Source organism: Archocentrus centrarchus, chromosome 13 (genome assembly GCF_007364275.1).
Source record: "Archocentrus centrarchus isolate MPI-CPG fArcCen1 chromosome 13, fArcCen1, whole genome shotgun sequence".
NCBI lineage: Eukaryota > Metazoa > Chordata > Actinopteri > Cichliformes > Cichlidae > Archocentrus > Archocentrus centrarchus.
The window spans coordinates 39,360,764-39,376,036 of record NC_044358.1 but is presented as its reverse complement, the minus strand read 5'-3'; the positions used below and the strand labels follow the sequence as shown (position 1 = coordinate 39,376,036).

The window sequence follows — 15,273 nt, the reverse complement described above, 5'->3', positions numbered from 1 at the left end:
CGATTAAAATGCGTTAAAATTTTTAATTCGTTTATTTCCCCGTAATTAATTAATCAAAATTAACGCGTTAAAGTCCCACCCCTAATATATATATATATATATATATATATATATATTTTTTTTTTTTTTTTTTTTTTTTTTTTTTGACTCAGTTATTCAGTTAAACACAGATATGAGTTTTCTTTCAAAAAAATTTTTTTATTTATGTCAGTGAATATTATACATTTAAGAGTCACTGGAGAAAACATAAACAACTTTAATTTTCACAACCCTGAATACAGAAAAGCAAATAGGACACCTTAATGTCCCTCCAAAATAACAAAGAAATCTCACAGTTAATTTGGACAGACTCTAATTTGGAGCAACAGATCCCTGAAAGTACTGTGAAAGAAGCTACAATATTCACTTTAAGCTGGAGTACAATGCAGTACTGCAGTAACTGTCAGAAAAAGATTAATAACAAAAAGGTAATCAACAAAAATCTCACCGATTGAACTAAATCACTTTTCTTTAGCCTGCAGTGGTCTGAGGTTCAGCCATACTGGCTCATGGGGTGATCACTCCAGGAAGGCAGCACGGACAGTTTCTCTTCAGTGGCTGTTTTTATGGGCCAGCCCCAGGCCTTAAAGAATCCAGTCAGGTTCATCCTCACAGTCTGGGAGAAAGTCTCAGCATACAGGTTCATCTTTCCTTTGTTGTCACCGGGGAAGTTGCTCATGTGGTGGTAAGCAGCAAACACCTTCTTAAAGGCATCCCAGCCAAACTTTTCCTGCAGCTGCAGACGAGACAGATATGAAAACAACTCAAACTCTTTCTTGTCTGTTATTTTATGAACATTAACCTCTTGACCAAGTGGCTAAAATGCAGCTTAGACCTAGCCCTACCCCTAAATGTGACTGGATCAAATGAAGCTAGAGACTTTCAGTCCTATTTGTTTCATTTTTTCAGTGAAAACGAGTCACTCCAAAGTTTTTCTGTTATTCTCTCACCTGCAGATATGTTTCCAGGGCAACCCACACACTCCAGTCACTGAGTTTCCTGCCTCCTCTGATGTACTCCTCTACTCGACTCTTTCGCTTTGCTAAATTCAAATAACCATGAGCCTGCATTGAACAACATGGAAGGAAATGGTTGTGAAATCCTGTGATCATAGTGGAAACATTAAGAGATCTTTAAACAGAGAATACAAAAAGAGTTGATTTTTTTTGATATTGTCGGTCAGTGGACACTGACCACATGGAAAAATGAGGAGCCAAATGCAGGACGGGTGGAGGCAAAAAGGGTGAAAATGAAAGTGAGTCTTTTATTTAACTGAAGGCAGGGCAACCAGAAGGTAACACAAAACACACTAAAAACTAATAAAACACTCAGAAACTCTCCAGGGCTGGGAAATGTTGGGGGATGGGTCACAGGGACATGAGCAACTGAACATGGAGACAGGAACGCAGACTTGACATCACACAGGAAGACAGACACACAGAGGACACACAGACACATGAACGAACACAACATGGGACTCAACATGCAAGAGGGAGGGCACATCTATAATGGGGCAGACACAGAGGGAGAACTCAACTAAAGCACTAGGAACTGAGAACACAATTAAATATAATTAAAATGAAACTATACTAATAATATAAATCCAAGAGAAACCAAGAATCTCATGGAATAATTAAGTAAACAAAACCTCAGAGTCCAAAACTCAAAAACACTGGGCAAGTAGCCCAGGGGCCTATTCCAGGAAGCAGGTTTATCTAATACCTCTGGTTTGTTAACCCTAAAAAGAGGGAAACTCAGGTTTTCAGTTGCAGAAACAGAGCTACCTCCAACTCTGAGTCAGTAACCGGAGCAACCAGGCTGGCAGGTTTTACCCAACAAACTCTTTTGGATAAAATTAAATGTATTCAAAGTGACTTAAATGTTGACATTTTGAAAGTTATGATGTCTGTAATTCAGAGTATGAATCACGAAATATTTTCCATTGAAAATCACCTAAATCGGTGATCATCTAACAGGTCAGCAAACCGTGTCAGTAAATGCCCATAAACTGAACTGTTATAAGCTGAACTGTCAGAAATGGCAGCAAAAACAGTTTTTATTACGTTGAAAAACTGACCTGAGGTCAGCTCCACCCCCGGGGGTCTGCTGCTGTCTCAGTCTCTAACACACATGTCGGTCAGTAAAGTCAGTCTGAGCTGTTTCTCCACATTTTTATCTTCACTTTCTGTCTCCTGCATTTTGTCCGTCAGGCTGCAGCTGAATAATTAGATTTTATAAATTAAATGTAAAATTAGGATTCAGCTTCATCTGATGGAGATTAAGTTTTGTAAATGATGACAGCAGAGAGTATTAAAAATGATATATTTTATAAAAAATTTTTTATTCTGTCTGTGATGACAAAGTGGGTCAGACTTGTCATGCTCCACAATGACACATGTGAACCGCCATCCATCGGATTAAAATGGAGGCGCCAGTCTTTATTTACCTGTTGCCATGGTGAATCCTGGTGTCAGTGCTCCATTGATGATGGCTTTCTTTTCTGATTCACGCACGTGCTAACTCAGGGTAAAAAAACCTTAGTATTGATTGAACTAACTCTGATCAGCTGTTCTGGTATGGGAAACTCAGAGTTTGTTGAACACGCTTCCTGGAATAGGCCCCAGGACCATAACAGATTGATACAAAACAAATAACAAAAACAACTTTTAGTTCCAAAGACGTGTGATTTACTCCACCTGTGCCCTGTTCATGCCCAGCACCTCTTCATGCACGTACACTGACCACAGGTTGCAGGTGCTCTCTGTGGTGTGTGATGAGAAGTTCCAGCAGCTTCTCTGTTGGTTGTGTCCCAGCTCATGGATGGGGCCCCACAGTTGTTGACCTTGTTTAACAGCGACTACCTCAGCAGCTGTGGGTATGTGTGCCATGATGGGATAACCTGAATGCATCCAGCCTTAAGAGAAAAAAAAGAAAGAAATGTGGCATAGCAATAACTGTTTTAAGATGTAAATGGATCTAATGATTACCCTGGTGTTACAAAACCCCTACAATTTAGTCATTTAAAAAAAAAGAAGTGTTTAAATGTTTTAATGCCACATCATCTTGTTCGTGTTGTATTCAAGTACTTGAAAACTCTCAATTCTGGTTACTATTCCTCATGATTTCTTGTTTTTCTGTAAATTATTAATTTCTGTCATTAACAGAAAGTTTGAACTGGAGGTGGGTCCTGTGCTCACAGCCTGAGATGACCATATTAAGTTACCCTCTCTTTGACATCACACACAGCCAAGAACAAAAAAAGCCCTCAAAACTGTCTGAAACTGAGCAGTGTGAAGCATTCAGAGAATTACTTGAGGTGCACTGAGATGAGATCTCATTGGTCGTGTTTAGCATCCACCATTCTAACAATGTCAGCATGTAAATGACAGAAAAGCTTAAAACATGCAGATGCTGTTTTGGTGAAAGTATCTGTCACCCACCACGAGATGGGACACACTTCATGTCCTTGGGAGTCTCCAGAGGACAAATAGATAAAAGCCAGGTGTATACAACATGAGGCAAATGCACTTACCAGCAGAAATCTGCACATCTGTCACAAAGCGCTCCTTGCGGGGAAATTTGTGTGGTTTGGCAGCCAGATCTGCAATGGCCCTCATGATTTCATCCCACAGAGCGGCCAACGCATCGGGGCTCTCCAGGTCCCGAACAGCGCCTGATGGTACGGTGAGGATGATGTTTTCAAACTCCAACTCTGCCCAGGGTGAAGGAGCTGTGCGCAGCAGCGACCACTCAGCTGCAGTTGTCACACCTGAAAAGAACAAAGAGACGAGTGGATCCATGAAAAAAAGCTGGTATTTCCACAGTTTTTGCAAAGGGTTGTAGCACTGGTTGATGAGGGAAAAAATCCCTGATGCACCTGATATAAATGAAATCTTCACAAGGACTTTTGGTTTTATCCAGTGTCACATATGCATTTCATTACAGCCTAGCAGCTTTAAACAGCTGTAAAAGGCTGAAAGGTTACACTGTTAACTGGAGTTTTTAGAATTGTATACACCTGGCTAGAAACATGCTGAGCTGAATGAAGGTGATCAAACTGAATAACAAGGTTCACCTGATATCTTCCATTAACTCCAGGGACACAAAGTACACACCACTGTTCAAAACACCACAGACTCACCAGACTTATAATATGGAGCAGTTACAGCCTTCTGCACTGTCACCTCCAACCCTGTCATGTCTGTGTTGGGTGGGGCCACCAGGTAGATGAGCCCCCCCCAAAGGTTGCACACGTGCATCATCTCTGAAGTAACAGGAAACCGCTCAGTAACACGTGGTGGTCTCTTCAGCTCATCTTTGCCATGTAGGTTATCAGTGTGGCAGCCTATCTGAATCTGCAGATGAAAAGGAAACTATATTATTCCCCACGACTGCTTTGTGAATAACTTAATTCTGACACATTTTTCCACGCCTCCACTGCTCTCTACACCCTGTGTGTGTGTTGTGCTCGCTGTGCTGACAGTTTCAGCTGTTAGCTACCAGAATGGATTACACTTGCCACAATCTGGTACTAGCAACCGAGGGGTTCTGTCAATATATTTTATGCTTTAATCCCTGATTAGTGACTTCAAATAGATATAAAAAACAAAGAATTTTTTAGCTGCTCCATCCACCGCTGTTCATTTTACAGAGCAACAAATGTGCAACAAATCTAGGAACTTGAAATATGCAGATGAACTATTAGTAAAACAAAAACATGAACTATGTGTGATGCAACTGTACATCCAATAGATGCACCTTTCCAAATGGACTTATTAATATTAGTTACAACAATAACATCTTCCCCTCTCCTGCAATATGGTCTATTCTGCCTTTTAAAAATCAACACAGCAGGAGTTTCAAAACAGAGCTACACCAGTGGGTGATGTCATGGTGGCTACATCCATCTTTTAAATTCAGTGTTGCAGTGGCTTCAACTACAGATGCTGTAATTTCAAGGGGTTACAAGGATGCATTGGGATTTGGGGCTCACACTCTGAGCCTCACTTGAGGAGTGCCTAGGTTGCTGCTGGGGGCAGAGGACTGCATAAACATGTAGCATTAGCAGAAGGACAAAGACCTCCAAATGATCTGATCTGGTGTGCCGTACCTTCCAATCTTTGTTGACAATCTCAGCTGGCATGATCATGTAGGTCCTCATGCCAGGAGACAGGTAGAGCCCAGTGCTGAGCCACTCTTCACTACCTACACACAAAAATTGGGGGAAAAAATGTCATGAGTAAAAATTATTCTTAGATCTGTTTTTCTCGTTTCCTGAACTTTATCAAAAAATGTCACTGATCTGAGCAGTACTAACAAAACCATGAAACTAAAAGACAACATGAAGCTGACTCAGTCAGGCCAACAACAAACTAAAGAAACAGGAAACAGAAGGGAGCAGCATCAGAGGACCACAATGACATTAATAAAGTAAGAGAGGAGCCACACACTGGAGAACTGAATACAATCATGGTTAGAGGTTATGATGGAAATATTACTAACATTAAAAAAATTAACTTAAATGTTATATGTGCTTTTAGATTAGGCTACATTTTCTCAGTTTTCAGATCTGTCCCACTGTGCTGGTCACTGATGAAACATTGAACTGGACCTAAATAGTAGTAAACATTCAGTGCAGTTTTTGTGAGTGAGGTTCTTAAACATAATTCAGGATTCTAATGTCTTTGTGGAGGTTATTTCCTGTTAGGGCCATATTTTGCCAGCCTTTGGACAATATAAAAATAGTTTAAACACTCAGAACTCAGTGGAGAGAAGCCTCAGGAAGAGAAGGTAACAAAATTCATTAAATTAAGAATTAATTTCTAACCAGGCTCCACTGCTTTACTCAACAACATGACAAAAACTTCTGTGTGAGCGATCAGTCTAGTTGTAAAAAGTAAACTCTCGTGGTGTGTGAGAGAAGTTGCCTCAGCAACAGAGACGTGAATGTCACCATATTGTGATCATGCTTGTGTGTAGACATAAGCTGTGGCTTCAGTTGAGTGAGAAGAAAACTATGATGAATGGCAAATTGAATCTGTAACCTTAATGGTACTGCTGCTGGATTGTTTATGTGCATTTTTAACACAATACAAATTTTTAATTTTATGGAAATTGCAGCATATCGTAACACCTCAACGTACAATATCAGAGGTTACAGTTGGTGACATGTAGATATAACAAATCTGCATTTTTTAAAATGTATTTCACTGTTTTCAGTGTTTGTCTTCTTAGAAGTAACAAAAAACAGAAGCAGTAAACTGGCCTGGGCTGAAGCCAGGGATACAAACTAAAGGACCAAAAATTCTCTGCACAATAAACACACAACAGGAGGAACAGAAGGACGAAGGAGACAATAAACACACTTCAGGATAAGAGGATGGGAAACAGGTGGGCACACAGCTGGGAATAAGTAACATAATCACTAGAGGGGAAGTTAACCCAGATACAAGACACAGAGCAGAACAGCCACCAAAATAAAACAGGAAGAGAGCCACAACCTGGAGATATGGAGACAAACCTGGAACAAAACACAAAAGATAACAAAACCCAAAACTCTGAGTCAAAGATCCAGAGACCATGACACATAAACAGGCCACATATTTGTCCACAATGATTAAATCTGACCTGCTGTGTTAACATCAATCTTGAACCTGTGGTTATAGACGTCTGGCATCAGTGGATTATCTTTGATGAGGTAGGGCAGAAGAGCATCAGGATTTGGGCAAACCTCATATACAGCTGATCCCAAACTGAGGAGCAGGTGGTCTTTTGGAGTTTTGACAGGGCAGCTGTCACTCACCTTGAGAGAAAAGAGAAACATCTTAGTGGTTGATAGCTGTGGTATAATGACCAGTGGCGCCAACTATTATGTTGCTGTTTCAATATTTTTCAAAGGTGGTCATATTATTTTTTTCTACTCACCCGTGGCAGGCCTGACCTCATTAAAATGTCAATGAGTGTGGTCAACACTTGTGTGTAGTAGAAGCAGCCGTGGACCTTTGTGTGTAAGTACGTGTTGCAGTCGCTGCCCAGCTTTTTCAGATATTTCTTCTCATTCTCACTAAGTTTGTCACCTCTAGTCACGTGGGCAGCAAAGCGGTGTAGAAGGTGACGGAAGTGGTAGGTATCTTTAATAGCCTGGCTGGGTACAGGGGCTTTGTAGGATCCTGCACTGATTGTTGCTTTCAACAGGCTCAGTCCCATTTGGTTCAGGATCTTGTTCCCTGAAAGACATTACAGCAAATCTGACTTCATCTGCTGTGTTGCATTGTTTGAAGTGTGGTGACTTTAGCTTTCTACTAATCAGAGCGTTGGTCATTCTATCCCTGACTTCTCCAGTGAGCATTTCAGAGTGTCTTTTGGACAAGAAACTACACCTTATCATCAGCGTATGAGTGTGAGTCTGTTACACCACTGCATGAAAACAATACATTTAAGTATTTGTGGTGGTTGATAAGACAAGAAAAGCTCTGTATTAATGCAGTGCATTTATGGACAATTAGGTGGACAATAAGGATACTACAGATCAGAAATGCTGGTATTTCTGATGTGTATATTGTGAAAATCCTGTGGTGCATTATCATACCTGAGAATTCTGTGAGTGGATTTTTCCCCGCATGTGTCCGAGCCCACCACCAGGCATGTCCTCCAATCAGCAGGCCTCCTCCCTCTGCCACAAAGTTTTGGATTTCTTCCAAATGCTCAGTGATATACGCTGTACACACAAACACACTGAGGTCTTTCCTGAAGTTTGTCTTCTCACACTGCAGCCCTGACTCACTGAAAACTTTGAGTGGCAATTTCCCCATTACACCAACAACCCCTCTGCGCCCTTCATCCAACCAATGGATGGCGTTTCTCCAAAACGGAGCCATGCTCTAAAATAGAAGAAGGAAAGCAGCAAGTGTGTGAGTGTAATGCCATGTAATATACAAGACATTTCATTTTAACTAACTCTCTGAGCTCTACTACCCACCCCTAACCCTGTCAAAATATGTGATTTTTGGCATGTGAAAGTTGTTCTGCCGGTACTCCATCACACTTCGAAAAAACAATTCTTTTGTTTTTATTTTTCATAACATAGGGTTCAATTTTAGCTCATTTCATTGATGATGACTTAAGTACTGTGCAGACAGACTGCTGGTGGAAACAAATGCAATGGGCAAAAAATGCTTTTGAAAATATGCAAAATGAGAAAATTCTTGATTTTAACGAAGACTCGTATTTATTGTCGTCTCTACCTCAACTCTCAGATATGCTTCATGTGTAACCACAATGACCCGTCCTCGTCCATAGTAGGCTCCTGCCAGGAATGGTCGTCCATCACCTGTAGTCCCGATGGGAAAGGCTAGCGGGCCATGGACTAGAACCTCAGAACTTAGACAGTCAGACGGGAGCTTGAACTCTGAAACCCCCTGGAGTAAGAACTCCAAGTCATCCTTAAAATCCTTACCTGTCCTGTTTGAAACATGGAAGAGGAATAAAAAAGAGACATGCTGAGAATTAGAGACACAGTTTATAGATAGAAAGAATAAAATCTTTTACTTTTAAAAATAAAAAGACCAACTTTTGTTTCTAAAGACTTCATTATAATTAAGTGTAAGCCCCGTGTCGGACTTGTGGGCCAGTGTAAAGTTGAATGTTATCCCTTTCGAGGATGCTGGGAGGGATGGATGCCAGTGAAAAATCTCAGCAAAATTTTTAAAATATCTTTCCCCAAGTTTGAAAAAGTAGCAAAAAAAATGCTTCAATGGCAAAATTCACTTTAGTAAGAAAGAAAAACAGTTTTGTGAGTAAAACTTATTATCTGCACAGTGGAACTTGCAATAAACTGTGCAATAAAACTTGTGCAATAAAACAGAAATACAGCATGCACTCACACTAAAGACATCCAGGAAGATGGGATCTGAGGGGAGACAGGCAGGTTCTCCGCCTCACCATAACGCTCAGTGAAGTAGATCCCTGCCACACCCGACACTTTATTCCCATCAAACTGATGCAGCGTGTTCTCTTTGGGGTGATTTGAAGCCCAATTCCACACCTGCCCCGCTATCAGCACCCCTCCTCCAGCTTTCAGAAATGTAACCAGCTCCTTCGGGTCTGAACCCATGCTGTAGGCATTGGTCACATAAACACCAACCCCCGGGTTATCACTGAAGGCCCCCACAACTTCTGCTTGGAAGCTGGATTTTCTGAGGTTATCAGCAACTGCACTGACATTTCTGTGCACCCCTACAGAGAGGTTATCAGATCTATCACCTCTCAGCCAGGTCACAGCATTTTCTACCAGAGCAGGAAAGGTAGTCAGGTAGCTCTCATGACCCAGGACCACAATCCTTCCACTGCCATACAGAGAGGCAGCCATCAGCACCTGGCCTCGGCTGTTCATTGCCAAAGGAAAGGCATGGTCTCCAATCAGCACCAGGTCACTGGGAACACAGGGTCCCCGTAGATCCAGCTCCTTCAGGCCTCTCATCAGGGAGGCGTAGGCCTCTTCGTGGGTTTTAAGTGACTGGTTAGATGACATGGTGTGTAGAGGACTTATACTCTAAAGACTGATGAAGAAGGTGGAGGGAAGAGTGGCAGACAAAAAAAGTAGGCTGTGTTAGCAGATTGGGTTTAATAGCAGTTTTTCTTACATGTATGCATGCTAAACTGACCTGATGGAAAATAAAAATTAAAAGTACTGCTGATATGTTACACATCATAACAAGACACACAACAAATTGTCAAACTGCAGCTCATTCAGAGATGAAATAACAAATAGCCGCTCTCCACTGATCTCATTCACACCAAAGTTATTTCTTACCTGAAAGTTGCCTGTAGGAGCCAATGTGAACTTAAGATGGTGCAATTTTAGTTTGTAGGTGTATAGTGTGTTCTTCATTTGTTATTGTTGGTTGTTGCTGTTACTGCTCATGTAAGGCCTTAAATGGCATTAGATTTAACTGTAAAACCCATTTGTTCTGTTCTTTTAGTTAGCTATTGAACTAAGCTCTGCGCATGCTCACTAGGACACAGAGGTTAGAATAGAAGTGTGGATCAGCGGCAGAGCCAAGTACGGTGTAAAAAGGTTTTTGACCGTGCTGCAACTGTAGGTAAAGATTGATGCTGTTATTATTTAGCTACCATCTAAAACGTGGATCATTGTAGGGATATTTTCATGTGTGTCTGATCTGAGAGAAGCTCGGATGTATGTGGATGGAAATGTGACCTGGATGAACAAGATGGTGGAAATAAACGCTCAAAACTACGACCTGATTCTTTTTTGACTGGAGTAAGAAGTAAGAACGGTGCAAACGAGTCAAGCCCATCATTCTTGCCTGCTGCTAATACCGGTGAGTGGCTTTGAAATTACGTCTTAAGTCTGCCACAACATTAAGTCAAAAAACCTTTTCTCTGGCATCTTTGTGCGACCATGTTGCGGACATGAGCGATCAGGAATTAGACAGAGCCCAAACGGATTATACCGCTTTGTGGGACGACGCGGTGAAAATACAGAAAGCCTTGATTCGCTTAATATTAATCTGGATAACCATGGAAATCGTTTCCTTGTGTTAAAGCTAAGTGGTTAATTTATCGCTTCTACCGCTGCAATCTGTCACGACATTATTGAAACATTGTAACCGCAATGGCGGACCCGCAAAACGAGGATGCGGAAGTTGCAGTTACCGACGATGACCAGAAGAGGGCAGTCGTGCCCACAGAAAAGAGCTTTGAGGAAAAACTGCATCAGTTTATCACTGCAAGACGATCTAAACTAAGACTGTTGACTACAAAATCCGACCAAATAGAGCGCCTTATGGAAGATGAAGATAATCTGATACATATTGAGCAAAAGGAAATAAAGAGTTACAAAAAATTGTATGAGGAATTCACCGAACTGAACCAGTCAGTGAAACTTTATTTGAAAGAAGAGGAAAGCGAGGCCGACCAAACATTCTGGTTTGAGCCCAAAGTATCCAACTGTCAAGACTTCATGAAAAGAGTAGAGACTTGGATTGAGGAAGCAAAACTGCATAGAGACTTGGTAAAGACAAGTCAAAAGGACGTCACTCCTAGGGACAGTGTTTCGAATGTTTCTGCAAAGCAAAAATCTGGCAAGTCTTCCAGTCGCAGTAGTCAAGCAAGTTCACATGCATCTTCTTCAGCAATACGTCTGAAAGAGGAGGCCAATAGAGCAGCGCTCATGGCAAAAGCAGCAGCATTAAAGGAAAAGAAGGCACTTGCACTGAAAGAAGCCCAGTTAAATGCAGACAAAGAACAACTGGCGATTCAAACAGAACTGGCGGCTTCTGCCGCACGGCTTAAAATATATTCTGAGCATGAATCACCTCAATTACAGCTTGGTGCCGCAGCCGCAGTATTACAGTCAAGTCAACTGGACGAAGATGAAGGTCAGCACAGGTATGAGGCATCACCACCCAGACGGGGATACCAAGACTGGCCAATGCATTCAACTAACACCCCGGCAGTTAGACCAAAGTCATCTGTGGAGCAAAGGTCAAACTCATTACCTGCAGCTGAGCCACTTCAACATAATAGAGACACAAGTGAGTTGTTCAAAGTGATGAAACGTCAAAATGACATTACAGAGTTGCTTGTGAGAAACCAGCAGCTGTCCCGCCTGCCTCAAAGAGACATTCCCTTGTTCTGTGGAGATCCACTGGAATTCCAGTCCTTTCTAAAGGCATTTGATCATGCTATTGACGCCAGAGCTGACAGTGAGGCAGATAAGTTGTATTTTCTGGAGCAATATACTAGGGGTGATCCAAGGGATTTAGTTAAAAGCTGCCAACATATGCCAGCACATCGTGGCTATCATGAGGCACGGAAACTCCTTAGTGATCACTATGGAAATGAAGTTAAAATTGCTTCAGCTTTAATGGAAAAGGCTTTTAAATGGCCTAAAATCAAGCCAGAAGATGGAAAAGCTCTCAGTGCCTTCTCACTGTTTCTCCTGAGCTGTCGCAACACCATGGAGGATGCTGAATTTATGGATGAGCTGGACAATCCCACCAATATGAGAGTGGTAGTGTCAAAGTTGCCATACAAACTCATGGAGAAGTGGAGGGGTCACGCATACGAGATACAAGAGCTGCGAGGAAGCAGAGCCAAGTTTCCTGATCTTGTCAAATTTGTGGATAAGCAAGCTAAAGTCATGATGGATCCGCTATTCGGCAACTTGCTAGAGAGTACAGCTGCTGAAAGGAAAGACAAAGCGAAGCTTGACATTAGGCTACGGTCAAAACCAGAAGGAAAGAAAGGTACCAGCTTCGCAACTAATGCTACTCCAGTTAAGAATGAAGGACTTACCATGCAAAAATCAAAAGGTGAAACGACACATCTTAGCAGTGCTTTCAGCAAACCATGTGTGTTCTGTGAAAGAAATCATACTTTGGAAGAGTGTCGAAAGATGGGTGAAAGTCCACACAAGGAGAAAATCGAGTTCCTCAAGAAAGCAGGTCTGTGCTTTAGCTGCTTAATTAAAGGCCATGTAAGCAAAGACTGTAAAAAAAGAATGACATGTAACATTTGTGCTCTTAAACATCCTAGCATGCTACACTTTGCTAAACAAAGTAGCTCAACTAGTGACAAAGAGACTGAGGAAAAGGTGCAGGAAGGTGCTGCCATACATCCAGCAACTACAAGTGGGTCAGTAGCTGCAAACATTGAAACAAGTGCATATACTGGGGCGGGAGATGGCTGCATCCTCTCTATCGTACCAGTGCAGGTGAAATCAAAGAAAGGCAACAAGGTAGTGGAGACTTATGCCTTTATGGACCCAGGTAGATGCACTTGCCCTACAGTTGAACCTGCAGGGCAGACGGACGACGCTGGAGTTGAAAACCATGGGTCCCAAGCATCATGTGGAAAGCTATTTGCTCACAGACTTGGAAGTAAGTGGGATTAATAGCAATGACTTCATCGATTTGCCTAAAGTATACACACAGAAAAGCATCCCTGTGTCACCAGGAAACATTCCATCACAAGAGGATATAGAAAAATGGCCGTACCTCAGCGAAGTCAGAATACCCAGCATTAATGCAGATGTTGGGCTTCTCATTGGAAGCAATGTGCACAAAGCATTAGAACCATGGCAAGTGATTAACAGTAGAAGTGATGGGCCATATGCAGTCAAAACTGCTCTTGGATGGACAGTCAATGGTCCACTTAGAGATCACACATACACGGACTCAGAACACTGTGGACATTCACAAGCTACAGTAAATCGTATTTCAGTGGAGAATTTAGAGCAACTTTTGCTAAAGCAATATAATCTGGATTTTCCAGAGCGTCTGTGTGATGATAAGGCGGAAATGTCTCAGGAGGATCAGCAGTTCATGAACTGCGTGAGAAGCTCTACATATCATGCCGATGGTCATTATGTCATTGGGCTACCAACAAGGAAAGCTGCTGTCACAATGCCCAATAACCACAGTGTCACAGTGCAAAGAGCTCTAACACTGAAAAGGAAATTCAAAAAGAATTCTGTCTTCCGTCGGGAATACAGTGACTTCATGAAGGATATGATCGCAAAAGGTTATGCTGTCAAAATCCCAGAAACCCAGCTAGACTGCCAGGATGGTAAAGTTTGGTACGTCCCACATCATGGTGTCTACCATCCGCAAAAAGGAAAGTTACGAGTGGTCTTTGACTGCAGCGCGAGCTTTCAAGGTACGTCACTAAATGGTGAACTCTTGCAGGGTCCAGATCTTGCAAACTCCCTGGTTGGAGTGCTAACACGCTTCAGGAAAGAGGAAATTGCGATCATAGCCGACATTGAAGCAATGTACTACCAAGTAAAGGTCCCTGAAAGTGACACCAACCTCATGCGCTTCCTTTGGTGGCCTGAGGGAGATATCGAGCAGGACATGGTGGAATATAAAATGACTGTGCACTTATTCGGTGCTAAATCCTCCCCGACTTGTGCAAATTATGCTCTAAGGAAGACGGCCCAGGACAACAGTATCAAGGCATCGTCTGAGGCTGTGGATACAATTCTCAACAATTTCTACATTGATGATTGTTTGACATCTGTTAAGCATGCAGCTCAAGCCATTTCCTTGTACAAAGACCTCAAAGCGTTGTGTGCCTCAGGAGGATTCAACCTAACCAAATGGATGAGCAACAGTAGAGAGTTTTTGGCTTCTCTACCAGAAGACGAGCGAGCTAAGGAAGTAAGAGCTGTCGACTTGAGTAAAGATGAGCTTCCAATTGAAAGAGCGCTTGGAGTTCTGTGGTGCATAGAATCCGACTCATTCAGGTTCAGGATCATGGTACAAAGTAAACCAAGTACTAGACGAGGGATTCTGTCTACCATAAGTTCCATTTATGACCCTTTAGGATTCCTGTCTCCCTTCACGCTTCCCGCAAAAACATTGCTGCAACAGTTGATCAAAGAAAAACTCAACTGGGATGAGCCTGTTCCAGACATGTTCGCCCAGAAGTGGTTTGCGTGGTTAAATGACCTGAAACAGCTGTCTACTTTCACTGTAAACAGATGTTTAAAACCAGCAGGATTCGGGGATGTTGCAACAGCCCAACTCCATCATTTTGCAGATGCAAGTGAGAGCGGATATGGGACTGTCTCATACCTCAGATTGACAAATAACGAAGGAAGAGTGCACTGCGCATTCATGTTGGGAAAGTCGAGGGTTGCTCCCTTAAAACAAATGACAATCCCACGAATGGAGTTGACAGCGGCAGTGGTAGCTGTGACCATTGACAAAGTGCTGAAGAAAGAGGTTCAAATGGAACTACAGGAGTCGGCATACTGGACAGACAGTACAACCGTCTTGAAGTACATTGAAAACAACACTCGCCGATTCAAGACGTTTGTTGCCAACAGGATTATCACTATTCGGGAACTGACTAAGCCAAAACAATGGAGTTATGTCAGCACAACACAAAATCCAGCCGACTATGCATCAAGAGGCCAAACAGCAGCCAAATTAATGAGCAACCTTTGTTGGATTCAAGGTCCATTGTTTCTTCAAGAACCAAAGTGTCTGTGGCCACAGAAACCACAACATCTGGAGATCACTGGGGATGACATCGAGATGAAAAGGCCAGTCATCACAAACCTCATCGATGCAACTGAAAGCACAGATTCTGTGAACAAACTCATTCACCACTACTCTAGCTGGTATAAACTAAAAAAGGCCGTGGCATGGATGTTAAGGTTCAAGGAAATGTTTATGCAAATCAGGAAAAGGAGAAAGGAACTAC

The 15,273-nt window shown here is 42.2% G+C and overlaps 1 protein-coding gene across 1 annotated transcript; it reads right to left on the bottom strand.

The window, feature by feature from the left end:
* Positions 1–277: 277 nt before the first annotated feature.
* Positions 278–10,031, bottom strand: LOC115790911 (TRPM8 channel-associated factor homolog). Its single transcript, XM_030744920.1, has 12 exons — positions 9,851–10,031; positions 8,922–9,596; positions 8,283–8,499; positions 7,628–7,919; positions 6,964–7,265; positions 6,667–6,841; positions 5,150–5,244; positions 4,181–4,394; positions 3,572–3,808; positions 2,736–2,953; positions 990–1,103; positions 278–775 (listed from the first exon to the last, which is right to left on the bottom strand). Exons 2-12 carry the CDS (start codon positions 9,566–9,568, stop codon positions 533–535), a joined length of 2,754 nt encoding a protein of 917 aa, XP_030600780.1. The 5' UTR covers positions 9,569–9,596; positions 9,851–10,031; the 3' UTR covers positions 278–532.
* Between the last annotated feature and the right edge of the window lie 5,242 nt (positions 10,032–15,273).

Bases quoted from the DNA above. Each gene is read 5' to 3' on its own strand.
- LOC115790911 (XM_030744920.1), bottom strand. From the start codon at position 9,568: ATGTCATCTAACCAGTCACTTAAAACCCACGAAGAGGCCTACGCCTCC. The intron at 3,809-4,180 runs GTGAGTCTGTGG...TGTTCTTTTCAG, and splicing joins TGCTCCATATTATAAGTCTG to GTGTGACAACTGCAGCTGAG. The intron at 776-989 runs GTGAGAGAATAA...TCTCGTCTGCAG, and splicing joins CCCTGGAAACATATCTGCAG to CTGCAGGAAAAGTTTGGCTG.